This window comes from Peromyscus eremicus, chromosome 14 (genome assembly GCF_949786415.1).
Source record: "Peromyscus eremicus chromosome 14, PerEre_H2_v1, whole genome shotgun sequence".
Lineage (NCBI taxonomy): Eukaryota > Metazoa > Chordata > Mammalia > Rodentia > Cricetidae > Peromyscus > Peromyscus eremicus.
In genome coordinates this window covers 76,984,838-77,011,901 of record NC_081430.1, presented here as the reverse complement: position 1 = coordinate 77,011,901, position 27,064 = coordinate 76,984,838, and the positions used below count along the sequence as shown (strand labels likewise).

The window sequence follows — 27,064 nt, the reverse complement described above, 5'->3', positions numbered from 1 at the left end:
AAAACCCCATAGTGGTGCTAATTTGGAGAGTTAAATCCTGATGTTTATACACCTTGTCTAGACTAAAGGACAGCACTGCTGGGGCAGAGTTTAGAAAGAGGGGGACCATACCATGGCCACTTAGTTCAGGCCTCTTAAGTCCAGAGCAGAGAAGATAAGACAAGAAGGATTGGAAACAGCCTTTTCCTCTCATACCATAGTGTGGTGGTCCAGGATGCTGACACCGTCCTCATTCACAGCAATCCACACCAGAGTCTTCTCCTTAGAAGACGGCTGGTCAGGCTGCAGAAACAGAAAAAGCCTATCAGACCCACAGTTAGAGATTCTGAATGTAAGTGCTTTCTGAGGAAGAAGGTACGTCCAGAGAGTGATGGGCCATCACGTCATTGTGGAAAACAGAAAGTAGCATTTATACAGCATAGGGAATGTTGTGGCAGGAACACACACGCACGCACACGCACACACGCACGCACGCAGGTTGGAGGTATAGCTTGAGGGGGCAGGAGTATTTTTAGCATGTTCAAGGTCCTGGTTTGGTCTCCAGCCTATCCCCAAAATTAAACAGAGTAGATTAATGTTGCTTAGAAAGATTGAAAAGAAAAGTGAGTATGAAGAATAATGCACAACTCCCCGATTGTTCTATTCCCACTAGTTGGAAAGCCTCCTGAAGAAAAGGGACGGATTTATTCATTTCTTTAAATTTTTTAAAATTTATATTTAGTATGTATGGTTGTTTTGCCTGCATGTTATGTCTGTGTACCACATGTGTGCCTGTATCCAAGGAAGCCAGAAGAGGATGTTGGATCCCCCGAGACTGAAATTACAGACAGTTGTGAGCCACCATATGGGGGCTGGGAATCAAACCCAGGTCCTATGGAAGAACCCAGGTCCTATGAGCTATCTCCCCAGCCCTTGTTCTTTTTTTGTAACATTAAACAGCTAGAACTAGAAATATTATGTATTCAACAACCTATCTGTCTGTGCTAGATGAGTGGATGTCCACTATCTGATCTGTAGCTGCAATGATGAGGACCTAGATCCAGTCTCAATGTCTGATTATAATGTCTGGTCACAGGGTAATGCCTGTGATTATCTGTGAAGTTCATGCATACCAGACACCTACTAAGGAAAACTTCCAGCTGAAATTACTGTTTGCCTCTTGGCCTTCATGCAGAAGTGAAAGTAACTGTGGTCTGAGAGTCTGACTCCCCTGGGTGGTCCCTCTCTCTACTTCTGGGCTTTTGGGTGGCCGGTAGAGAGGAGTGTGTTTAGGTTTACACTGTGTTGCCTTTCCGACTGAAGTCTGAACCCTCCCGTGTGAGTGAGTTGAGCCTGTCAACTCGGCAGGAGAAGCACTGCCGAGTCAGTAAAGGAAGCCTGAAGATAACCAAGGAATTGTAACTCCACGGTGGACCAGGGAACCCTGGAGCAGCAGAGGTGGGTGGGGAGATGGCAGCTCCGGGCTTGGACAGTGAGGCGGGGGCTGCAGACTGGACTGAGGGCCACATGAGCAGAGAAGGGAAGGAAGCTCCAGGAGAAAGAGCATTCGGGGGGCTTGCTAATTCCTTTTCCCGTCACTCACCTGAGCAGCAAAGAGCTTGGCACCAAAGAGAGGCCATTTCCGAGCCACAGTCAGGTAGATGCGGATGCACTCAGAAGGGGTGCAGCCTTGTAATGCTGCCCACTTGGTGGCCATCGTATCTGCCAGGTGCCTGGTTCGGGTGGACGGAAAGAAATGGTGTTGGTGAAGAGCCCACCTGCTTTCATCATAGCCCTGAGGTTCCCCCACAGGCTTCCTCTGTAAGACCTGGCCTCCAGCCTACCTCAGCTGCTCAGAGGGTGCGCCATTTCGATAGCGCCTTGGGTAGAACCTGTCGAGGACCTGCTGGAGGAGATGCTGAGCTTTGGCAGGAGGTGTGCCCCCAGGACCTGGCAGAGTAGGCTTCTCCAAGTCCCCGTACTCCACCTGAGGTAGAAAGAGAGAACAGTCACAAGTTCGGGGGTGATGGGGTTGCTGTTCAAGAAGTAATCAAGCCCTTACCACATCACTGCTGCTTATCACTTAACGATGGTAAGAATCTATCCCATGTTTCATAGACACTAGAGAAGCATCCTTAGGGTCCTAGAATATTAAATCGTCTAGATCAGCTCTCATTTTTAGCTAAATGCTTGAAGGGAAGTTGCCACAGACTGTAGAGGACAGAAGAGGGCCTGGTGTCAGAAGCTAGCCCAAGCATCAGCTCTGCCACTTAGCAGTTTTGTGTCTTTGTCCAAGTTATTTAAACTGAGTGCCAACTTCCTTCTCCTAAGTGGAGATGAAAGCGTGTGGCTTGCTGTAGTATTCATATTGATGATTATAATTATGACCAGCCACCATGTAGCCCAGGCCGGCTTGGAACCCAGACTGGACTTGAATTTATGCCAACTCTGCCTCAGCTCTCCAAGTGCTGGGATTACAGGTGTGTGCCACCACATCTGAATAAATCTGCTCTTACAGGAACCATGGAAGTATCCTAGACACCATGCAGATAGCCGCCTGACGGAATACAAAGGAGAATCATTCTGAATGTGTGCTCTTCCTCATTTCCTACTTAGAATGTGGGGTGGTTCGTAAAGTTATCACGTGCATTGTGTCACATCCACCAACCTGGAGGCAGGGAGGGATTGTATTTTCCACACACACACGTGAAAACTGAAGCACTAAGAAGTGGCTTAGCCAAGCTCTCACACTGGAGGAAGACTGAGACTTAAGGCCAGTTTTCCAGTCCCCAGCCCCATTCTCACACAGCCTCTGTGTGTGGTGAGCAGGGAGTCAGCTCTCCGTACTGCAGAGCGCCTCTCATTGCTGCCCCAGGATCTGCAGTCTCCTGTGAGGTCTCACGGTGTTTCTAACAAAAGAAACTTACCTGGGCCATCAAGGCAGCCATTTCGAGAGCTAGCTCCTTGGTGACTGGAAATCTTCCTGCCACTATTTCTCCACTGGTTTGGAAGGCAAGCAGCAGACGCTCTCGCTCCGTCTCCCCCTTGACTTGACTTCGAAAGTATAGTCTATAGGGAAGACAGTAAGAAGCCGGGTCTCAGCTGGTCCCCCAAACAAGAACGAGAAGGCTTCCTCTGAATCCTTACCTCCATCCCTAAAGTGAAGATAACGGCTCCTGCCATCTGTAAGCCTCTTTTCTACCACCCAAGAAACCCGTAGCCGGGCCTGACCTAGCTGTGGGCATGCGGGTCTCACCGCAGGAACAGGTGGTCAGTTCTGAACACACCACTAGACTCTGCATTTTACACGAGGAATCTGGTCCCTGAGATCACAGCTTCTTAGGGTCTGGATGAGGTAAGACTCCAAGAGACTAATGGAAATTACTTGCCTGGAGACATACTAGGACAGATTTCTCCTATTTAAATGGGTAGAAAGTACTTGTGGATGTCCTAAAATTGATAACAGGAACATTTTATTCTTTAGCCTTAAATATCTGGTGCTTACACAAAACTGTTCTCTCACATAAGATAACACGCAGCCATCCCATGACATTGGTATGCTTTTGTGGTATGTACGCATACACATGTCTGCAAGGTAGTACAGAGGAGGCTGACAGAACACCTGAGCTACTAGAGTCTCATGAGGGAGCAGGAGCAGGGCCAGCCTGCAACCCACCTGATGACTGCCACTCAGGGTAATTATAGGCCCCTCTGCCTTCTTGGGACAAGCCATCATGTCTGGAGGTGATGAGCTGGTGCCCAGTGGCAGCCCTCAGGTTCACCCCACCCTCAGGCAGCTCCCAGGACCTGTTCTTATACATCAGCTTCACGACGCGTGTCCCACCGTCAGACTTTCCTGGGTGCAGCTCCTTCAGCGTTTGTTCCCACTTGGAGATGGCATCACAGATCTTGAAGAGACAAAAGTCTAAGGTCAGAAAAGCCCCTTGTGCGGAGAGTAAGATCCAGCCAGAGCTGGACTCAAGCACAGCTGGGTAAGGGTTCTGTCCCTAGAAGGTTGCCCTGTGAGGCCTCAGGCTGCCAGGATGGGAGGTGCCTTTCTATGGAGAGGAAGATGGCGCCAGGGGTGTAGTGAGCATCAAGAAAGGACTGCTGTCTCATTGGCTCTGTGAGGGCTGGCCTCTTGGGGACCTAGGCAGGCCCCAGTGGAGTCCATGGCATCATGGCTCCATGTCTGTTTCACTCACCACATTCTCCTTTCAATAAATACACCCAAATGCCTGCCGTGACCAGAGCCTTACAGGTACCCACCCATACATTTACTAGGAAGATATGTGGCAATTTTTTTTTCATGCATGCTAAAGACTAGCCCTTGTTCTAGAACAGCAAAGGAAGCAGATGCTAGAGCCAAATGCACCCATCCAGTGTGGCAGTACAGTCCTACAGATGCTTAATCCCTTCATGGCACTAGCCCCAGACCACTGTACAGATCAACTGTCTCTTTCAAAGGCTTTCCCCATGAGAACCTACCTCCCTAAACTATGATTGGATCTATAGGCATACACCTATAAGCATAGCAGACAGAATAAAAGCTAGGGAGGGGATAGAGCACAGCATGACACCCACTGGATCTTCACTATAGCTGTTGACCTAAGTGGGCAGATACAATTGGTGGCAGTCTCGGCAGGGCCTCCTTGTCCTTACACTGAGCTAAGAGGCTCTTTCCCTGAATACTGCATAGTCCCTTGAGGGAGACAGGACTATGAGGATCTTGTCTCCAGAGTCAAGGGTACATGTAGCTTTCCCTGCATGCACAGATACATTTTAGGATGGCACAGAAATGCTGGCCTGAAGAGGTCATCTTGATCTCCACACCAGACAGGCCACTGGCCAGTTAGGCACATACTGGATGAGATCTATGCCCACCACCTATATCTGAGTTAAGAGGTGCTTGCATGTGTGTGTGTGTGTGTGGGGGGGGATGTTTACCTTGACACGCCCTTGAAGACAGTGCTCCAGGTCCCTGCCAGAAGGATCATCTGTGAAGAGGGCAAAGCCAGACTGGGATGGCTTCCTCATGCCTGTCTCCTGGTTCAGCCGCTGGAGGAACTCATCCACTGTGGAGGAGCCATCAAAACCAACCACCTGGGAATGGGAAGAGGCACCTGAATTAGCAAACTCTCTAAGGGGCTGTCACGGGGTGGTCAGGGGTGAGGGCAAGAGATCAAAGGCAGCTGGTTTCCACATTCGCGTGCAGAGGAACCTGAGCCTGCCCACTGTAAACTGGAGCTGGACAGAGGCCCAGTCATTCCTTTACAGTCAGTGTTCTGAGGGTGCTATCTCAGGCTGCTTTCTGGCCATGTTTCAGCTTCCTTGTTCATGCAGTGGGTTCAGAAGACCTACCTGTAAAGCACCACATAGTAAAGCACTCTGGGATTCCAGCTCCTTTGTCTATCCCCACACTAGTCATGCCACTCCCACCTCAAATCTAGGCCCATCCCTTTGGTTGATGTGCCTATGACCCCGACAGTCCACAAGACTCAGCGCACTTAGAAGTAGTCTCTGGACAGTGATATGGGAAGACTTGGGGTAGGAATCCTGCTCATCTTCCTTACCTGATAGGTCCCATTGGCAAAGTGCACAGGGATGCTGAAGGGTAAGGAGTGGTGGAAGGGGTTTCGTAGCAAGATGGACACCACTTCCATACGTGATGGCCTGGCCTCCCGCTCTCCTGTCTGCAGGGTCCGCTCCACGGCTCGCTGGCAGTATGTGGCATACTGGCCAGTTTCACTCCTAAAAACAGACAGGAGTAGTAGGAATTCCTTCCTTTTGGCACCCTGAGGTGCATACCCAGACTTAGCCAGGATAAAAACTAACTGGATAGGGCATGGGGACCTAAAACTAGTATGGGATGTTACTACATTTTTATTTTTATTTATTTTTATTTCGGGAGGAGGCACACCTGTGGAAGACAGAGGACAACTTGAGGGAGTTGGTTCTCTCCTACCACGTTGCTCCTGAGGATTGATCTCAGGTTGCCAGCCTTGGCGGCAAGCTCCTTTACCTACTGAGCCATCCTACCAGCTGCAACTTGTCCCTGAGGACCTATCTGCAGCACATGGCTGCCATGGGCCTTTTCTTTGTTTCTTTTTTTAAACTAGTACTAGGGGATCTAACCCAGGGCCTTGTACATGCCAGGTAAGTGCTCTACCACTGAGCTACACCCCCATCCCTGCATAGATAGATATACTCGCAGAAACCAGAAGCACACGGAATAAACATTTGGGGGTAATTTGGGATAGCATGGCCTCACATGAGAGTGTTCCCCAGATACCCAAGGACACATGGATTGGTTTCCAAAGCAGCTAAAGTGTGCTCGGATCTCTACCTGCTCATGTGTCCCTGGCGATGGGTGAAGTCTCTCAACCCCAAGCAAGTCTGAGGGGAGATGCCGTCAACCCAACCTCGTCTTCCCCCTTCATCCCTTTGAAACATGGCAGTCAGCAGTGTAGGGGCGGCAGGGAAATGCTCTCACTTACCTGGGATCTGCATGGCGTTGGAGCTGCTGTTTGACGTACCAGAGGAAGTGATGCTGAGGCAGGAAGAGCGGGGCACACAGAGCCAGGAGCTGCCAGCACTGCCACGGAACACAGGCAGTATGGGGTGAGTGCTGGGATCCTGCTCTTGCAGCTTTGAGCTATTCTTTCTCCACACCAGAATCTCAACTCCCTTGTCAGGCACTGCCCAGGACAGCACTCGCATGCTGACCATGCACAGATCAGGCAGCCATGCTCAAACTACTCGGACAAGAAGCTGCCCCTGGGCTAGGATCGGAGAACACCTGCCCAGGCACCTGCTACCACCCTCCCACCCCTTAAACAACTCTTATACGTGGTTCCAGCCAGTTGCTGTGTCCCCAGTGTGTGCCCACCTGCATAAGAGAGTACTTCTGAGGCGGGCGGCAGCTGGTCTGCTTCATGAGCTGGCAGTAGATCTCACTCTGGAGCTCAGGGTGAACAAGGCAGACCTGCAATGCTGTCTGTGCCAGGGACACGTGGTAGTCCACTGAGGCGGCCTCCACGGGCACGTTGATGAAGAGCTGGCAGGACTGGAAGGACCATGGACAGTGGGCACGGGCAGGGGCAGCCCAGTGGTTATTCTTGGGCCATGCACTGTGCCGCAGGGCCTCAAGGAAGAGTCAAGTTCACGGACGACCCGCCCTTTCTAGAGGGAGCGCTGCTTCTGCTTGTGAGGCTAAAGGGGGCTCCTGGAGGGGCAGAATCGCCCCTTCTTTAAATGTGATGTTTCCAGTACACAAGCCACACATAAGCCTGCCTGTATCCACAGAAAACATTTTTTGCAAGACAGGGTAGCACAGACTGGCATTTATCCAAGTCCTGCCTCTGCCTCCTGGTTGTGCTGTGATTGTGGGCATTTAGCACCACACTAGCCCCTAGCAAGGCGTTGTGTTTTGTTTGTCAGAAAATGCAGATGGGCACAAAGAAGACTAAACTGGATCAGAATCTCTGACGTCCAGAAGTCGTGCAAACCGGACCGTTTCTGTTGTTACCCGAAGGGGAAGGCAGCTCAAGGGAGAGCTTTGGCTGCCATTCCCAGAGCCCCAGAGCTTCCTCCTGGCCTGCCATAAAGGAAGCCATAAAGGGGACCCTGTGGGACTTCCTCTTCCTCGCCACAACCCTAGGGCCACCCCATAACCACACAGGTCTCCTTTCCCGTGATGGACTCAAGGTGTGCCAAGCAGAGCCTGAGCACATGTGGGCACCAAGAGCCAACAGGCCTGGGCTCCACTCCACTGTTACCTTGAAGAGCTTGAGAGCCTCGGTCTGCAGCGCCTCGGAGGGCAGGGTGGTGAGGGAGGTGCTCAGCCCATCTCGGCTGTAGCACAGCGTGGGGTGCCTCCAGAGTGGGGAGTCTGCACAGAGCACAGGCAGAGGGCAGCGGCAGTTACTACAGAGGAAAGAACTTGCCTCCTACCCTACCAGCCCCAACTCTGATTCCCAAGGAAGACAGTGGCTTAACTTTGGGAAACACGGGTCTTTCTGGGTTGATCATCTACAGACTGAAGGCCACGGAAGTGTGGACTGCAGACTGCACATTCCCTCACACGGCTGTGGAGGAAGGCAGCCAGAGCTTTGCTGAGCAGGCACAGCCAGGCCAAGGAGATTAAGCTGTGAGTGCTTCTGAGCACAAGTGTCTGCGTGCAGGGACAGCCTTCCCTGCAGTACCAGGTTGGAGGAACAGATGTATCCACCCGAGACAGACCAGCCTTCAGAGCAGTAGTAAAGAGGTATGTGTGGTGTGCACCTCTGGGTAGTTAGTTCATGGGGGTCCTGAGAATTAGTTGCCAAATAAGGACCCCCAGACATCCCAGGATTAGGTTAGTCTGCTCCAAACTGAGGCTTCATTTATTAACAAACTCTTAATTATAGATTAACCAGCTGCCTCCCCCGCCCTCCCCTCTACCCCCAAGTCTTCTGCACAGCTAGCAAAGCTACAGATTAAACTGAGTAGAACATTTACCCAGCTGTCTGGAAAGTCTGTTTCCCAGGGTCCCACACATACAGTGATTACCTCAGTAGACAGAGAGGCCCCGGAGCATGGGATGGGAATTCCCCCAGGCATGTTTAACACTGCTTAGGAACCACAGTGCTCTCTTCGCTTCTTGTCCAATAAGCACCCGGCCACCTCCCTTCAGCCCAGGCAGTAGTGGCCACTCTTGCCTCACCTGGGTCTCCCTCGCCATCCATCAGTTTCCCAATGAGCTGCTCATAGACAGTGCCCACCTTGGTACTGCTGCCCCCTGCAGCCACCGTGAGGTGGTAAAGCCATGTATCCTGGAAAAGGGCAGGGGACAATCAGATGCTAATGAGGTAGGAAGAGTGGTGGCAGGAGTTGGATTTGGGGCAGGAGGTGTTGCTTGGTGACAGAGCACTTGTCTAATGTGTGAGGCTCTGGGTTTGACTCCCGCCACTCCCCTGAAAAAGGAAGTGTGTAATTTTAAAATGGGAACCGAGGTGTGCACCTGTAATGATGTCACAGCAGGAGCTGGGGGGCTGAGGCAGAGGGATCTCAAGCCCAAGGTCGGCCTGGGCTTATGAGACCCTGTCTTGAGGGGGAAAAGTAGACTTTCACTAGTTTGGCTAGCATGAGTCAAGGTCACCACTCCAAAGAGAAAGACACGATCAGGTGGATGTCAACCCACATTTCCAAGTGTGTGGCACTCTATCATGGCCCATGATGAAGAGATGCTGGTCACTTGGAATGAATCCACTAGCTATTCAAAAGTAACATTCCCATTCAGTGTCCAGGAAGAAATAAACTTGATTAGAAACCTCAGCGGAAAGGCAGAAGGGAAATGAGAACCCAGGTCCAAGCTTGGCCACAAAGGTCCAGCTCCTCCCTTACCTTCTCATGCTTGGTGCGGATGAGGAGGTAGGTGGGGCTGTGCTCTGGGGGGTGGATCACCAAGGTGCAGTGTGAGGAGAGCAACCGGCCAGTTCCTCCGGCCTCATAGTCTTCGTCTGAGTCACAGGACCGATCTACTTCCTCTATGTGAGCATCCTGCACAGGTAGGCAGCCCAGGGGTCTCTGCGGACATGAACCTTCCATGAACAGGACAGCAGGTGGACAGGGGAGTCTCCTTTTTATGACTGCTTTGGCTGTGTGGGGCTGGAGACCATAGATGTGGACGGAGGGCAGGATGAGGAGGTGGACGCTGCAGCATGGCAGCCAGGCCAGAAGCAGATACTGTGCTTTGGAAAGGACCAACTGACTGTGATGCAGGTCACAAGCTCTGGAGGGAGCGGGACAGCTGACCCTTGTATCTGCTGTAGGGTTTGGTGTGGTAGAAGGCAGGGCTGGGGACTGCCATCAATGGCGTGCACTGTGCACAGTTTGGAGGAGGCCCTGTTAGGAGGCCGATGAAATACCTTGTCCTCGTGGCTCCGGTAGTAGTAGAAGGTTTTCCCAACAAGGGCACACCAGACCAGCTTGGAGTGGCCATGCTTTACCTGTTAAGTGAAATGACTTCATTGGAACCAGGGCTCTAAAATAAATCCAGGGCCAGCCAAGGCAGGCCACAGGGAAGACTGCCAAAGTCAGGTCTCCTTTCACAGTGAGAATGCCACAGTATGTACCCTGTGGTAACCTGGCCACTACTGGGCCACTCAGGGACCTATGACCTGCCACTGAAAGATTATCCAAGAAATCAGAACATGGATATGGGAAGAACCCATTAGTTGGCAAAGGCCAGAGTTGTAAGAATGCTGCAAGGTAAATAGAGGCCCTGGCAGTCTGGAGCCTTAAGTAAGGTACTGTAAATCACAAGGGAACAGCACCTGAACACTCACAGAGACGAAGGATGGGCTGATGGGAAGCAGCAGCTCGGAAGGAAGGAGTCTGAGCCCCGAGTTTGCTGGGCACAGTAACTGTTCCTGACCTAACCCACAATAACTAACCCTGTTAGTATGCTTCCTAGTTAACTTCCCTTTGCTGGACTTAACTAGGGTCCCTGCTTCCCAGAAAACCCTGGTTAAAATGTGGTTAGGCAAACCTGGGATATACCGGTCATCAAATGGCAGTCCACTGGCTTTACCCAGGCCTTTCCTTTGCACTGTTAATCCTAACACAGCTAGTTACACTGTGGGGGGCAGTGCCTAACGTCCTAAACATCAAGTGAAAAGATTTCTTTCCCTTCTGTCTTGAGAACAATTATTCTAACAGCCCCCATCTCTGTTTCCAGAACCACCAGCATTATTTTGTGTGCTGGACCATGTTTGAGCCAGCTGGCTAAGCACTGGGATGAGTTCTTGGAGGAAGAGCTCACCGTCTCTGGGCACTCCCATGCCTGGCTTCCATTGCTTCCCTACCAGATCCACCTTGTTTTGTACCTTGGTCAGCCAGCCCTTCACGGTAGGCTTGGCGCCCCCTTGATGCAGAGCTGGGGGTCCAGTGACCTGCACCTTCAGCAGGCTCTGGAGGACACGGATCCATTCTTCCAGGAGGCTGGGGGACTCTGCTGTTAGGTAGTAGGTCTTGTTCTCAGAGATGAGCTGTGGAGGTGCAGTGAGGGGGGCGGTGTTGAGAGCCAATGAAAGACACAAATCCTTCAACCCACTGGGCCTTCCAAATGGCCACCTACGCTCTCCCTTCCTTTCCTTTTTGACTTTCTTCCCTTCACCGCTCACTCTGGCTCTTCTTTCTCATGCCCACAACCTACGGTCATATCCTACTCCTTGTATGAAGCCATCCATCCATGCTTATGTTTGCCTCACCTCTGCTTCAATCACAGTCATATCTAAACCCTACACCACACTGTACATCTACAACCCAGCTGCTGCGAGCAGGCTCACCTGGAATGTCTGTGCTCCTTCCCCTCGAACAATTTGGCAATGGGAGTTCAGATCCACTTGCCCTTGAGGTTTCCGGATGACATCACTCTGTAAAGGAGGAGTAAGGAGGAGAACACTGGAGTCTGAAAGCTTCTCAGATCATCATTTTTTACTCCAAGTTACAGGCACAAAGTGGAAAGTGATTCCCAAGCCTCCCTGGCTACGGTACAATGAGTGACTTGTTCTGTATTCTTCTTCTAGCCAAACAAAGCCATAGTTGGGAACGTGAGATCCTCCAACGCAGGCCTCAAAAGGTCTCAGAAAGGAGAGTGAGCCTCTAAAATAGGATCAGAAGCTACTAGGTTATTAGTGATCTAGAAAGGCACCACACTCCTTTGACTAAGCTGTGTGGTGAGGAATGCCTACAGTCCCAGCTACTCATGGCAGAGGATGAGGCCGGTCCAGGCAACAGAGCAAGACCCATCTCAAAAAGAAAAGAAAAGAAAACGTTTCTACTCAATTCTTATGCCCACGGGTATGGTAAATTAAGTGGCACACAAGTCACTACCATCCTTTCCAGCATCACTACAGACATTACTAATTGATAGTGGCATGTTTCTCAGGGAGGAATTTAGGCCCAGAAACCTTAACACAGAGCTGGAGACAGCTCCTACCAAGCAAACATCTGCACAAAAGACAAATCGGTTTTATCCTCTTTAAAACATTACGATTGGTTCTGCCAACCTAGTTCTCAACATTTGAGGCTTTCAATTCCAGGCAGTGGAGGAAGAAGAAGAGGAAGCAACGGATTTTTCTGTTAGAACAATCCAGAAAAGGTAAGGGCAGCCTGGGAACATCCTTTTACAAGGCCAGGCATAAGAAGAAATCAGTTCAGAAGGAAGAGGAAATGGCCAGCCAACTGGCCTAGGACTGCCTTGGTAGCCTTCCCAGCATGTTTCGAGAATAGGTGACCACCCCAGAGTCCCTTGTGTGGCCCAGCACCTCCAAGGCCAGTCAGGCTGCCAAGTCCTCCACCCGGCAGGCCTGAAGCCACACCGCCCTTCCTCCAGCCCCGTACACAGTGTGGGTCTGGGCTGTGGCCCTGTGGTTATGCCCTGGAGAGGGTCTCACCGGAGACTTGTAGTACAGGATTTGTCCCTGTCTCAGGACAAACCAGCGCCTCTTCCATGTCTTCACCCGGCTGCCCATTTTCAGCAGGTAGCCTGACTTCTCCAGGGCCTCCTGAGGTACAAAACAAGGAAGGAAGAGGGGACAAAAAGGGAGAGTCCCATGAGGCTCCTGAGGGTCAAAGGCAAGCAGGGAAGAGGGGACAAAGAGGAGAGTCACATGAGGACCCTGAGGGGTGGAGGGCAAGCGGGGAAGGGGGGTGAAGGGGAGGTCACATGAGGCTCTGGACACCACTCAGGACAAAACGGTCTAGACCACCACTATGTCAGTTTTTGTTAAGAAAAAAATTATTGACCACCTATGGGTGTCTATTTCCAAACTGTACACTAATGAGATCCAGAGAGAATTGATTAAAGTGTGGCAACCCTACCATGGGAAGGATCCCAATGATGACTGGGGAAGGAACACCTAGCCCCCACCACGAGAAGGTGGTGGATCAGGGCTGCACGCAGGAGAGAAGCTGGTCAGGGAAGGCTTCAGGGAACAGCGGCATCTAAACTAGCCTATAGACCAGTGGTTCCCAACCCTCCTCAGGCTGCGGCCCTTTACTACAGTTCCTCACGCTGTGGTGACCTCCAACCATAAAATTATCTCGTTGCTGCTTCATAACTGTAATTTTGCTACTGTTATGAATCGTAATGTAAATATCCGATATGAAGGATATCTGATACGAGACCCTGATGCGCTAAAGGAAAGGCCAGATTCTTTTACCAAGACCAGCTGAGAGGAGAAAGGCCATTCAAGGCATCAGAGGCGGGAGGAAGCAGGCAGCTCTCTGGGCCACAGGCTTCCCATGCATAAAACCCAGCAATAACCATGAGGACCATGAGGCAAATGAGCCAGAAGCACGAGGCAGGCCCTGAGGCAGCACCTGGCCTGCTAAGGCTTAACTGTTAGTCATGGCAGCATCCGAGGGTCAGGGTGAGGACTAAACAAGGTGCCAGGCGTAACCCTCATGGGCTCTGAGAGCTCCCTGGACATGGACTCGGTCCTTCTTCAACACGGGTCTGTGCACAGCTCTCTGTAACACCTGAAGAACCCCCTTCCCTCTACCATCTCCGGGCCCTTCCTCTCTCGCTGCTCCCTGTATGGGTACTGAGGGCCAGGCAGCCTCTGCTCCTACACAGTGCCCCTTCCCCATTCACACCCAGGGCTGAGGACTCAGCTCACCCCATCAGTGGAGTAGGATGAAGTACGCTGGAGTTTGTGTTCAGGCTCTGAGTAGTCACTGTCCAGTGAGCAGGCATCAGGAGGGATGGCGTAGTCACCCTCGGAACTCAATGAGGACATGGAGACTCCTGGCCACAGGGGAAGGAATCAAGGCTGGGGTCCCACGCCCCTCCCCATACCCATACGGCCAGAAGATGTAAGGCTCCTGGGTCTGGAGCTGAGGGTGAAACTGGTAGGAACCCTAGCAGAGATCAAGCAGGGAAAGCACCTCTCTTGATGGCCCGGGGGCTGCCCAGTCCACCGGTCTTCCTGTACTCAGAGCAGGGGACTGACATCCGGACACTCGCTTGAGAGCCGCAGTCGTCATCAGACCCAGAGGACTCATCCACAAAAGGCACACTGCTGATCTGTGTGGCTTTCTGCAAGACAGTTCAGGCTCCAAAACCAGCCCCCTTCCACACAACAGCTGTACCTAGTTCAGTATGTCCACGTAGCCTGACTGGGGAAACATGAGGCCCTCACCCAGCCGAGGCACTCACTGCAGGCTAGACAGTAGTCCCAAGCAGTGTGAAGTCCCTTCTGACCTCCATGCTGCCCTCTGGGTTCCCAACTCCCCTACCCCAACTTCTACAGTTCTCCAGAGAGCTCCTGCTTCTTCCACTAGGGGGCCAGAAAGCCATGCCACAGGCCAAGTTGGGGGCAGGACACAGAGATAGGGAGAGCGACTTTGCAAACACAAGGACAATCCTTTCAATGTTGTAAGAGTGTGGCAGGAGCAGAGCCAAAAGGTGACTCTAGAGCTACCACGGTGGGGCAAGCCTTTAACCCCAGCACCCAGGAGGAAGGAGCAGGCAGATCTCTGAAGAGTTCGAGGCCAGCCTGGGCTAGATGACAAGTTCCAGGCCAGCCAGGGATACACAGTGAGACCCTGTCTCAAAACAACAAACAAAAAACTATTGTGACAACGCATTTGAATTACTGTTTTTGTTTGATCTTTTTTTCTTCATTTTTTTTTGGTAGTTCTAAAGATAGAACACAGAGCCTTACTCTTTCTAGACAAGTGTGCTATCACAGAGCTACATCTCCAGCCCACAGCCCACAAAGTGCTCTTAGAAAGTAATTTGGCAGAACCCTATCAGAATCTAAACATTCATAGAACCTGCCCAGGAATTCTATCTCTAGAACTGTGTCCCCCAGAAATGTAAGTGTGCAGGGTGCATACGCACGATGGTGCTCCTTGCCACATTTACTTTAGAAAGAGATGGATACAACCTACTCTAAGTTGACAGAGGGAGACCCAAGCTAATTAGAGTGCTGTCTACACCAGGGATAACACACAGAAGACACAGAAGGGCAGGCTGACACATGGGGAGGTGAGTAACCAAGACATAGGCTAATGTGTATAGGATCCCTTCCTATGCGTGTGTGAGAGGAAGAGAAATGAGAGAAAGGAGAGCATGTGTACAGGTCCACATGCACATGTGTACAGGTCCGCATGCACAGTTGTACAGGTCCACATGCACATGTGTACAGGTCCACATGCACAGTTGTACAGGTCCACATGCACATGTGTACAGGTCCACATGCACAGTTGTACAGGTCCACATGCACAGTTGTACAGGTCCACATGCACAGGTGCACAGGTCCACATGCACAGTTGTACAGGTCCACATGCACAGGTGTACAGGTCCACATGCACAGGTGTACAGGTCCACATGCACAGGTGCACAGGTCCACATGCACAGTTGTACAGGTCCACATGCACAGGTGTACAGGTCCACATGCACAGGTGCACAGGTCCACATGCACAGGTGTACAGGTCCACATGCACAGTTGTACAGGTACACATGCACAGGTGTACAGGTACACATGCACATTTGTACAGGTACACATGCACATTTGTACAGGTACACATGCACATTTGTAAACCATCTGCGACTGCATCAGACGGCCTCACAGAGTCAACACCAGTGCATTAACAATAGCTGACTTTGAGGTTAGGAACCGGGAGAAAGCAATGTGAGAGAAATTTTTACGTTTACTTTTGTGTTTTTATTCTTCTAAGTAAAGCATCTAGGATTTAAACATGAATAGCAAGGGCTGGGCGTGTGGCTCAGTGGTACAGCACCTGTCTAGCAAAAGGAGGCCCTGTGTTCTGACTCAAGCACTGCAAAACCAAACAAAAACCAGTGGCGAAAGATGAAAATCTCATGTTGCAGTTACATGCTAAACTCTTATAAGAAACTATAAATCATGACCAAAAAAAGGTGGTGCTCGTTACTGCCTCACTTGTTACCCCCTGCAGTGATCTAATAAACTTGTTTTCTTCCAAAAAGACACACACACACACACACACACACACACACACACACACACACACACACACGGTGGGCCGAGCTGCCTGACCATGGTTACTGTGTGAAGACACCTGACCCCTCCAACCCCAGTGCAGGCCCGGGACGAGGGGCTTCTCCTGATGGGGACATGCCCTCTTGCCGTGGCAGTTTCTTACCCCCTTCAGTGCTGTGTAGACAGGCACGGTGACATTCTTGTAGACGAGGCCAGAGAAAGCCCCAGGGAGTGCGAGGGCGGGAGGGCCTGAAGCTGAGGGAGAACACAGGGAAGAGGTGAACTCGGGAGGCAGAGAACCGGCCAAAGCCTTCCCATCTCCTCTCCCCACTTTGTGTTCCCGTGACTCCCTGGGGATCTTGGTCCCCATGGATAAAGGACCCAAGGGCTACCCTTTCTCCATTTCCTCTCCAGGAAGCTTGCGCCTTGCCCACTCTTGCTGCAGTGAGTTATGAGTGTGTGCCTCTCATTGCAGATGCAATGGGTGGTCAGTGACTCTTGAGCCAGGGGGCAGTGCCCATCTGAATCAGGGGGCTCAGGGCTCCTCCCCCCCAGTTCAGTCCTGCACAAGGCAAGCACCGAGAGATGGAAGGCAGGACTTGAGGACCCTTCCTCGCTGGGTGATAATCTGAACTTATACAACCCCCTTTCTGGTTCCAGGCAGCCCTCCCTCCAATCCTGCTGTACCCCAGCGGATGGGAGCCAGGCCCACCAAAGACATTTTGGGCCCCTGATGCCCCATGCTTCTCACCGCAGCAGGCTGCGTTACTTCGGGACGACACGTCTGACAGCTGCATGCCTGATGTGGCCATCGCATAGATCCGGCTCTCCTGTAATGACAAGTCCCAGGTGGTCAAGGGCTGCTCACCTCAGTCCCCCCAAGGCAGCGGAAGGAAAACATGACATAGGGGTAGGCAGACCTGGGGTCACCGCTCAAGACAAGCTGGTCACTGGCTGAGGAATTTTAAGCAAATTTCTTCGTTTCTGAGCCTCATTTTCCCCAGCTCTAAACTCCTACTGACCTTTTGAGGGTCTGATCAATGGAATCAAATGAAGTAGTTAATTAATATAGAATATAAATGTATTTTTAAACATGTATAATATAAACATTTCATGCCTGGGACATAATCCATGCCCAGCAGATATTCACTCCCTCTGGCCTCCACGGCAAAGGAGGTTCAAAGAGAGCTGGTCAGTAAATTGTCTCTCCATTTCTTGGATTCTTGCCTATTTTAGCGACGCCTGCGTCCCTGGGTCTCACCCCAGAGGTTGAGAGTGTTGACAGTGAGGAAGGGAGAGCCCCAGGGAGATAGAGGGACGTTTGTAATTCAGCTGTTTGAGGGCTAGGATAGATACATAGCTTCCTGCAGTAGCAGGGTGCATGTGTTAGCCTTCCAAGGCCAACCACAAAGCTACTGGAGCCCAACAGGAGCACAGCTAGAGGTGATGAGGAATGATATGCTGAGGTAACCAGAGTTAGGGCAAGACAGGTGGAGGACAACAGAGAGACACTCAGGCGGGGCAGTGCCCGGGCAGGACGCCTATGCTCAGGCAGGGCAGTGCCCGGGGCAGGATGCCTATGCTCAGGCAGGGCAGTGCCCGGGCAGGATGCCTATGCTCAGGCAGGGCAGTGCCCGGGCAGGATGCCTATGCTCAGGCGGGGCAGATACATTAGTGTGAGGAGTAATTGGATGTAGATATCCCTGCCCATGCTGATCACGGACTTATACCAAGGACAGGCTCCCACTTCACAAAGGATACAAAACTCAGGGTTGAGGGAAGAAGGTAAAAAAAAAGATAGCTCTGTTGGACAATGGGCACCGAGTGTCTCCCTCATGAAGTTGTTGAAAGGGCTAGAGAAAGAGAGCTGTGCAAACCCGAAATGCAGGCGTACTGATCCACCAATTACTTGGACTGAGAATGCCCTTCTCTGAATTTCAGGCTTTGCTCCTGACAGTTCTTGCCTGGCTGGCCCTGCTTGAGGGAGACACCTAAGCTTCGCTAGGGAGCTTGGGGGAGCTGGCAGTGTGTCTTCTTTCCCTCCGGAGCAAGTTACAAAGGGGACTGAAAATAGACAAGTTCTCTCAAACGGCACTGCTGATAATGGGGTTCCTGGATGCCAGCAGGGAGGTCAGTGTCAGGCCTGATGCTGAGCCTTATCACCTTCACCCTGGAGGGCAGCTGGCCACGGGCCACACTTGAAGCATTCTGCTGTCGATGGATTTTTGAGACGAGGTCTCATTGTGCTGTTAGGCTGGCCTAGAACTCCTGGGCTGCTTCTCTTGGCCTCCTGAGTGCTGGGACTTCAGGTCCCCAGCTCATCTGCCTAAACATTTTCATTTATCTTTCCTATCCTTTACTCTTTCCCTCTCGCACCCACACGTACACACACCTGACATGTCTGGACCAAACATAAGAACCACTCTTAACCACCACGTGAATAGCTAGCTACATTCTGGTAAAATAGCAGACGTGAACGAGTTCTTTTGGATAACACCTACTGAACAAATGCTCCTTTCCACAGCCCTGTCTGAATGCTCCCTTACCCGGGTCTAGCTCCAGGGCTGCAGAAGAGGCCAGCAGTGAACAACAAGGCCAGCAGCCATGGCCTAAAGTAGGGCCGGCCCCCAGGGAAGCCACATTTCCGTACCTACTGTCCTAACTTCCGACCTTGCTCAGCACTGTGACTGGAGTCTCGCAGGTGCTCTTGAAGCAACCCACTGGCTGGTCTGCAGTCACCGTTAAAGGTTCAGTCCAAAGCCTGGGCGTGGAGCCCCCTTGAACTAACACTTCAAAAGGAGACCCGGGAGTGTGCTGCTGAAATTTAGGGGCCGCCAACCCACCTCAGAGTATCCCGTTTTCTCTGCTGCCAGGAGCAGATGTCCTTGCACATCTGCAGCATTGGGCTCGATGAAAAGATTGACAATTGTGCCCGTGTCCCCAGGGGCAGTGCCACTAGAATGCCGGGGCTGGGCCTCAAGGCAGCCAGACCTCTACGGGAAGCCTAGTTCCTTCACTACCATGACCTGGGGAAGTGGCTGAACTGCAGACAGCAGGTTCCTATCTTTCAAAGGGAGAAACAACACTAATCCCTCTGTGCCAGGCCTCCATGTCACCCTCACCACCGACCTGGAATATCACACCTCCCTGTTTTTATTTTAACCTTTGTCACGGATGTCAGACAAAGAAGTAGAACAGTAGAAAGAATGACCTCCGTCCCCATCACCCGTCTTCACGCTGTATTAATGTATGTTCGGTCTTACTTTATCTGGATCCCCACTTCCACTCTAGACATCATGTCACTGTATAGAATGTGACCCATAAGGGAGCTAAGGCTCACAGGCAAAGATAGCGTCGTGATAGACCATTAGCCACTCACAAGCACTTACTCAATGCATAGCTTAATTAATTAATTAGTATGTAGGGAGGTTTGTCTGGATGTATGTCTGTGCATCACTTGTGCATCTGGTACCCGAGGAGGCCAGAAGAGGTCATTTATCTCCTGAAACTGTAGTTTGAGACAGTTGTCAACAGGGACCATGTGACATTTAATCCTCCTAGGAACCCTATTAGTAGGATCAGCAAGATGCCTCAGTGGGTAAAGGTACTCAGCATCAAGCCTGACACCTTGGGTTTGATTCCCAGAATCTGGACAGTGGAAGGGGAAAACTGACTCCTGTACATTGTCCTCTGATCTTCACATGGACACCATGGCACATGACCTCCCCCCCAAATTAAATGTAAATAAATAAACACTACTAGCAGTCACTATCACCCTCATTTTGGAGACAGGAAACTCGGGCCACGGGCTTAGTAACTTGCCCAGGCTCACAGGTAGTTCAACAACAGCGGCTTGGTGGAGGGCAGAGCTCTCTCCACTTCCACACATGTTGGTTCAGAATCAAAGCGAACTGAGAAAATATCAAAGCACCCGGCTTGGCACATGGCACACATCACTTCCAATTCTGACTCTGCCCTGCCTAGGTGAGCGGGTCAGGCAGGCCTGTCCACCGGCCCCCCCACAATGGCTGTGAGGATGAGCCTTATCTCATGGGCTCTGGATATTCGCAGCGAAGCCCATGCCTGTGGTTGGCTCTGCCCAACCCTGATGAAGTCACTTACCCAGGATGGAAACCGGTGCAGCGGGGGTGTGGGTGGCTTGTTCTCCAGTTCCACTTCCTGCAGCTCAGCCCTGGGGGGCTTCGGGCTCTCTCCTTCTTCCTGTTTCCCTGTTGGAGGTGGCTCCTCCATCTCCATCTTCTCTGCTTCTTCCCGGGCTTTAGCTCTGACTTCAGCCTTGGAGAAGCCAGGTGAGTGGAGGGCTGACAGGGCCCCAATCTTAATGCTTACCATATGGTCAAAATGCCCGGGGCCCACCTGGGGTTGACTGTGGTGCCTTTTGGCCACTTGGACGCTGTCCCAGGGGTTGCTGGGAGCCCGCACCTTTGGCAGGGTCAGACTACTCCCAGGGCCACCTCCCCTGGCAGAGATCTTAGTGCCAGGGAATGTCCCTCCCCGAGCAGTGACCAGATCTTCCCTGTGAGAGGCTGACCCATGTTTGGGGCTGCTAGGCTTCACGAACAGCTGGCTGGGTGAGCCCTCTCTCTGAGGATGAGATTTAAGGACCTTGGCCTCTGCTATTTCCCCAGGGTAGGCCGTGCTGAAGCTCAAATCCTCAAGACTTCTGGCTTCTGACACAGAGTCCTCGTTCTGCCGGGGACCCAGGGCAGGTGTAGGCACAGCCACCTTCAGAATTTGAGTATGGGGATTACTGTCCTGCTCCACAGGCTGGGCTCCGGGCCCTGAAGGGACAGGACTCCCCTCTGGGGTTCCCTCGGGGACCACTAGCAGCTTCTCTGAAGGTGTCATCTGCAGATCTGTGGATGAGACAAAACCAGACGCGCCCATTGAGAAGGTCTTCCCTTCTGTCCCACATCCTGCTGTGCCACAAACACCCCTCCACCTACCCTCAAGAGCGTCCTGAAGGGCTTCCACCTGCTCTGATAGCTGCTGATTACAGGCCTTCAAGTGCTCATTCTCTGTTTCAAGCTGGACAAAAAGAAAATGAAGGTTTAGGGGGGCGTGTCACTCAGTGGTAGTGTGCATGCCTGGGATGCCAGAGGTCCTGGGTTTGATACCTAGCAGTAAGGAAATAGAGATTTAGAAGCAATTAATATATGCTTATTCATATATTAATACAAAACAAGCCTATTTTTGAAAAATAGCGCGTGGTACCATTGGCAGCCCTTTGGTACACTTTCTTTTCTAGTTCATTTTCATATTCTGTGTGTGTGTGTGTGTGTGTGTGTGTGTATGTGTACATACACAACATGACTTGGATACATTGCAGTTAATTTTTTTTTGAGCCCACACTGTTCTGGAACTGTTAATGTGTTTTTGTTTTTAATTGTGAAAACTGCATCTCACTTCAGCTTAAGTGACTCTGAAGCTGCTGCTCCTGTGGCCGCCTTGCAAGCTGGAGCAGTGTGTCGGCAGCCCCTGACACTCGTAACTTGCCCCTTCACAGTCACACTGTTCCCCCTCCCCCCGCAAAGACAACAGGTCTTCTTAGCTTAGCGGATCCTCCTGCTCTCTGCATTTTCCCGCAGCAGTCCGCGTTCCCGCACATCAGTTTAGCTGTACCCACATTCACTAGGGACCCACGTTAGCTAGGTAGTTACATAGGGTGTGTACTTCTCAACATCCACTTCGTTTCTCTCACTACGCTATCTGTGAGGTCTGTCCTCATGGTGGCTGTGTTTGCTACTAAATTAATTAAGCCCAGGGCTGGAGAGATGGCTCAGAAGTTAAGAGCACTGCCTGCTCTTCCAGAGGACTTGAGTTCAATTCCCAGCAACCACATGGTGGCTCACAACCATCTATAATGAGACCTGGTGCCCTCTTCTGGCATACAGGTGTACATGCATACAGAACACTGTATACGTAATAAATAAATAAATCTTTTTTTTCACAGAGATCCACCTGCTTTTGCCTCCCGAGTGCTGGGATTAAAGGTGTGCGTCACCACCGCCCGGCAAATAAATCTTTTTTAAAAATTAATCCTAGCACAATTTTCTTGAACACTTCGAGCAAGGGCCAGATGGGGGTTTGGGACGTTAGTTCATTCTGTCCCCAAGAACTCACAGTCCAATGGGACCCTCCATTTAGAAAGAGCTGTTTGCTTGCTATTAATGCTTTCACAGATGTAGCCAGTGACAAACCACAAAATACACGGATAGAGCGGAAGAGGGGCTGAGAGGGGAGAGAACCAGAGGTGCTTGGTGTGAACAAAGCTTCTGCCCGGGTGAGAAGCAGCTTTGGAAATAGGTGGTGGTGACGGACACACAAAATGCCATACTGTATGTGCTTAGTTCTTCAGCATTTGGGTACTTAATGAACAGTTAAAATGGCAACGTTTATGTATACTTTACTACAATTTTTTTTGAGACAGGGTTTCAGGGTATATATAGCCCAGGTTGGCCGCAAACTCACAGAGCTCTACCTCCCAAGTGCTGAGATTAAAGGTGTGTGCCACCACATCAAGCCCGACCACAATTCTTTTAAAAAAGATTTAGTTTTAGTTGGTATGCGTGCGTGCGTGCGTGCGTGCGTGCGTGTGTGTGAGCGCTTGTGAAGGCCAGGGAGTTAGAACCCACAGAGTTGGAAGTATGAGCAGTTGTGAGCTGCCCAACTTAGATACTGGGATCCAAACTCAAGCCCTCTGCACACACACGTTCTTAACCACTGAGCCATTTCTCCAGCCCAGACTTTACTAAAAAAAAAATGAGAAAGAATAAATGGCATTGTGATGTGCTCACTAAAAAGAAGTTGAGAGGATTCTCTGGAACGTCCAGATACAAATCCATCTCCTCAACCTCAAACCCAGCACTATGCTAGAAGGAGGCTTTGGGAAAGCTGCGCAGGACAAAAGGGAAGGAAGTGATGAGAAGGAGGAAGTGATGAAGAGGAGGAAGTGATGAGGAGGAGGAAGTGATGAGGAGGAGGAAGTGATGAGGAGGAGGAAGTGATGAGGAGGATGAAGTGATGATGAGGAGGAGGTGAGGAGGAGGAGGAAGTGATGAGGAGGAAGTGAGGAGGAGGAGGAAGTGATGAGAAGGAGGATGGAGAAAGGGAAAGTGGGCCTGGCTGTGTCTGAATTTCCGCTAGGCAGGACTGGGGCTCAGGGCGGTGAGCCGGCGGCAGAGGCAGGGCCCTGGGCAGGGCCAGGCTGAGCTGCCAACTCACCTCGGCTAGCTTCACCGTCACCCACTCCTTGATTTTTGCAGCCTTTTCTTGAACAATTCTGGCTTCTTCAGCCCTGGTCTGCTTCTGCAAGGAGAAAGCCTCTGGTGAACCACAGCAGTCAGAAAAGGAGCGGGGAAGCCAGGAGAAGGAACCAGGGACAGGATGGGATGACAGAGCAGAGAAAATGAACTCTTATAGCTTTTAAAAACATTCTTCCCGGGCCTGATCCTGCCCACTGACAATCTCAGCACTTGGGGAGCCGAGGCAAGTGGATCCCAAGTCCAGATGGGCCACACAACAAAATCCTGCAAGAACAGAACTTTAAGTGGGAAGGGCTTTTTCCTACACATAATACAAATCCCAAAAACTCACTGAGGAAAAAGCTAAATAATAAATCCATACACCATCTCTATGAATTACTGTGTGACAAAAGAAAAATGGTTAAACAAACTAAATCACCAATGGAGGGTCAGCCGTGGCGGTGTACACCTGTACACTCATCTACGCACGAGACTGAGGTGGGAAGAGCAGTTTAGCACAGGTTCAAGACCAGCCAGGGCAAATAGGGAGACCCGTTTTCGAAACAAAACAAAAGACGTACTGGAGAAAGATTTGTAACAAAAACAGCATACATACAGATGGCTATTTCCCATGAACTATCCAATAAACATGCAAAACATGCAAAGGATATGAACAGGAAGTCAACAAAAAAGGACCCACGAGGTTGTGAAGCTCAGTCATAAATATATACATATATAGGACCTCATTTCCTCTATCAGACTAGTTTGATATTACCCTCAAATGTCAAGACTGCTGGGAGTAACTCTCGCACAAACTCACAAGGCCTCTGTGGACCCGATTAGACAACATCCACCAATGTTTCAAACACACATACCCTTGGTCTCACAGAGCCACTGCATCGGAAGCACTCACTGCAATACTTACCATTTGAGAAAGCAACACAACACAGGAACCCCAAACCTAAACTGGCCTGAGTGCCCACAGACAAGAGTTACTTAAGTAAGCACGGCACAACCACAGAATGAGAGTCACTGATGAGCTTTGATACACAAGAGACCAGTGAGAAGTGGAAACGGAGCCCTGGGGAGAGGGAACTGCTGCTTATCATTTTAGGCCCTTCTGGAGGTTCTGCTCTTTACTATAGCATACATTATGCTTACAATTAAAAAAAAAAAGAGCTGACTGATCACAGAAGTAGAATTTCTCAAAATAATCAATAGTTGAAAAGTTATTCATCTAGCCAGGCCCAGGCCTTGAATTCTAGCACCAGGGAGACAGAGGCAGGCAGATGTCTGAGTTTTGAGGCTAGCCTGGTCTAGTTCTAGGACAGCCATCGCCATATAGTAAACTTCTGTCTCAAGAAAGAAAAAGTTTACATCTAAAGGCAGTGAAAATTGAGGCTATAGCTCAGTGGTAGAACAGTCGCTTACCATGCGTAAGAGTGTAAGTCTGAGTATCAGTACTGGTGGAGGAGGCTTAAAAAGAACGGTAGAATAAAATGAAATATGAGTTTTGATTCTACGTGAAACTTTCTTACTGTAAAATATTAGGCGCTGAATCTAATCTCTCTGGCCTGGAATCTGCACCTCTAAATGAGAGATACAATAGCCCCTCCGGCTGGGCCATTCTGCGGGTGAAATAAGAGTCCAGAGTTCGGAGTTTATAGCACAGTTATCAGTCAGCTTAGGATGAGGACTACTTCCGAACCTCAAAAGCATGGAGCAAGTGGTGACCCCAAGTTGTTCAGAGATGAGCAAAAATGACTCTTGTTAAACTTCTAGGAAATACTCTCTGACAGTTCTCAGACGGCAGACAGACTCCAAAGCAGAAGCCTGTGGAAAGGAGCTGGGAATGTAAAGACCTCAGGACAGTATTTCAGACCTGGAAAGACCTTAAAGCTCACCAAGTTCAAAACTGGTAAACAATGGCCCTGAGGCCAAACTCAGTCTTCCCCCTGTTGGTCTCCCACATATTTTTATAAATAAAGCTTTATTGGAACACAGCCATACCCACTCATTTACCGATTATCAATGTTGATTTTACCCTGTGACAGCACAACTGGGCAGCTGCAGCACTGACTATGCGGCCTGCAAAGCCCAAACCAACTGAATTCCTCGGCCCTGTACAAAACGCCAGTGGACTCCTGACATCCTCTCAGTACAGTCATGGAAACTGAGGCCCAGGGATGAAATGCAATAGCCCATCTTCAACCAGCCATGACCCAAAGAACAGCATTCTTTCTCATCTGGTCTTCACCTACTGATTATAACTGTAAACGATATTTTTTTCTAACCTGGGATCAAGTCATTCTGTCCCATGAACCACTTCTTCCAACTCTGAACGACTCAAAGGAAAAAATATCTCTAAAAATCAGTGGATAAAATTCTATCTTCCTGGACACAAGGTGTCCAACTGCATAAAAGGCACATCCAGAAGGAAATGATCAGTGGATGCTGACAGTTACGATGCACCCACAATGACCGGAAGGAACTGCCTGTGGGGTCAGCTGAAACCTTCACAGAGAATGCACACGTAGAGAAGTCACAGTCTCCTGACTCTACCACTGGGCTTGTGATTGGGGATGGATGGTAAGATGGCACCAGGGGAAAGCCGGACAGATGAAGCCAGTGAGAAAGGAGATGGAACCACGATGGGGAAGACATGGTGGTGTGTGTCTACAACCTAGCACTTGGAAGGTGGAGGCAGGAAGAGAAGGAGGTCAAAGCCATCCTGGGCTGCATGATGGTGGTGACAGGACTATGAAGTCTGGGCACAGGAAGCAGCAGAGGGGCCAGGGGGGCTCTCAAGTCCCTAGGAGCAAGAATGCTCACTTGCTGCAGTCCTGGGCAGTGGTCTATCAGGCTCCCATGAACTCGTGAGAAGTCTCCATTTTCAGTGGCAACTCTGTTCTCTGCCTGCTCAGCTTCATTGAGAAACTTCGCCCAACCAGCTGAGCAAGGCTGACCATCCAGGCCTATGCCGTTTCAGTCACACTACAGCCAAGTATCAAGTAGCACATGCTGGCCTGGCACAAGGCCACCACAGAGAAGGAAAAGATCTCCTTACCAAGCCCTGACCACGTGTCTGATATTATACACAGATACCTAGGGGTAATTATACCTCAAACCTCAGAGGTTTCATAACCTCTATTGTATGAAGCTGTAAAGTGAGAATCAGTGAGTCAGGCAATTTCCCCAGAGAGCAGCAGGCAGCAAAGGTGGCATTCCCCACCCTCACCCCCAGATCAGTATGCCTCCAGGGCATACTGCATGCCCCTAGCTTCTAATGAACAGATGTGAAGAAGACACTAACGATCAGCATACACAAGTACAGTTTCATGAAAAATGAGTTCCCCATCACTCAGGGCTCAAGCACAGGGCCTAGAGACACCGAGGCCAACTGATACAGATGCTGAGCGGGAAGCAGGCTCTGCCTCACATTAGCCCCTACCTGCTTCTCCAGCTGTGCCTCCAGCTGGCTGATGAGCTCATCTTTGCTTTGCATGGCTTTCAGCAATTCTTGGTACCTTTGGTGCAAGCTACCTGGGGAGTCCACACTCTTCAGACTGGACAGTTTTATCTTCTCTTCCATCACACCCACCTGAAAAGTGCCGACAAATCCTCATAAGGTCTCATATCACTCATGTAGCGTGTGCAGTGGCCAATACAATATGGAATGGGCTAACCCCTTGATGCTTCAGAATATGCCTCCTAGGCAGAGCCCTTACCTAGGGCAATCTGGACCAGTTAATGAAGTGACCATTGATGCTTTTATCTGAGCAAAAGAAGGAACTGACAACAGAG

At 50.6% G+C, this 27,064-nt stretch overlaps 1 protein-coding gene across 1 annotated transcript in view; it reads right to left on the bottom strand.

The window, feature by feature from the left end:
* The window catches only part of Plekhh1 (pleckstrin homology, MyTH4 and FERM domain containing H1), a 50,739-nt gene that overhangs the window by 2,206 nt on the left and 21,469 nt on the right, over positions 1-27,064 (bottom strand). Inside the window, exons 4-27 of the mRNA XM_059278902.1 lie at positions 26,712-26,861; positions 23,241-23,324; positions 20,963-21,044; positions 20,118-20,872; positions 16,747-16,825; positions 16,159-16,250; positions 13,915-14,065; positions 13,647-13,774; positions 12,420-12,530; positions 11,310-11,396; positions 10,848-11,009; positions 9,888-9,968; positions 9,364-9,546; positions 8,684-8,792; positions 7,758-7,870; positions 6,869-7,045; positions 6,477-6,574; positions 5,553-5,730; positions 4,927-5,082; positions 3,787-3,887; positions 2,907-3,048; positions 1,824-1,966; positions 1,583-1,712; positions 196-282 (exon numbers count right to left, since the gene is read on the bottom strand). Of these exons, the coding sequence (XP_059134885.1) occupies positions 196-282; positions 1,583-1,712; positions 1,824-1,966; positions 2,907-3,048; positions 3,787-3,887; positions 4,927-5,082; positions 5,553-5,730; positions 6,477-6,574; positions 6,869-7,045; positions 7,758-7,870; positions 8,684-8,792; positions 9,364-9,546; positions 9,888-9,968; positions 10,848-11,009; positions 11,310-11,396; positions 12,420-12,530; positions 13,647-13,774; positions 13,915-14,065; positions 16,159-16,250; positions 16,747-16,825; positions 20,118-20,872; positions 20,963-21,044; positions 23,241-23,324; positions 26,712-26,861 (3,579 nt within the window). The remainder of the gene's footprint in view (positions 1-195; positions 283-1,582; positions 1,713-1,823; positions 1,967-2,906; positions 3,049-3,786; positions 3,888-4,926; positions 5,083-5,552; positions 5,731-6,476; positions 6,575-6,868; positions 7,046-7,757; positions 7,871-8,683; positions 8,793-9,363; positions 9,547-9,887; positions 9,969-10,847; positions 11,010-11,309; positions 11,397-12,419; positions 12,531-13,646; positions 13,775-13,914; positions 14,066-16,158; positions 16,251-16,746; positions 16,826-20,117; positions 20,873-20,962; positions 21,045-23,240; positions 23,325-26,711; positions 26,862-27,064) is intronic.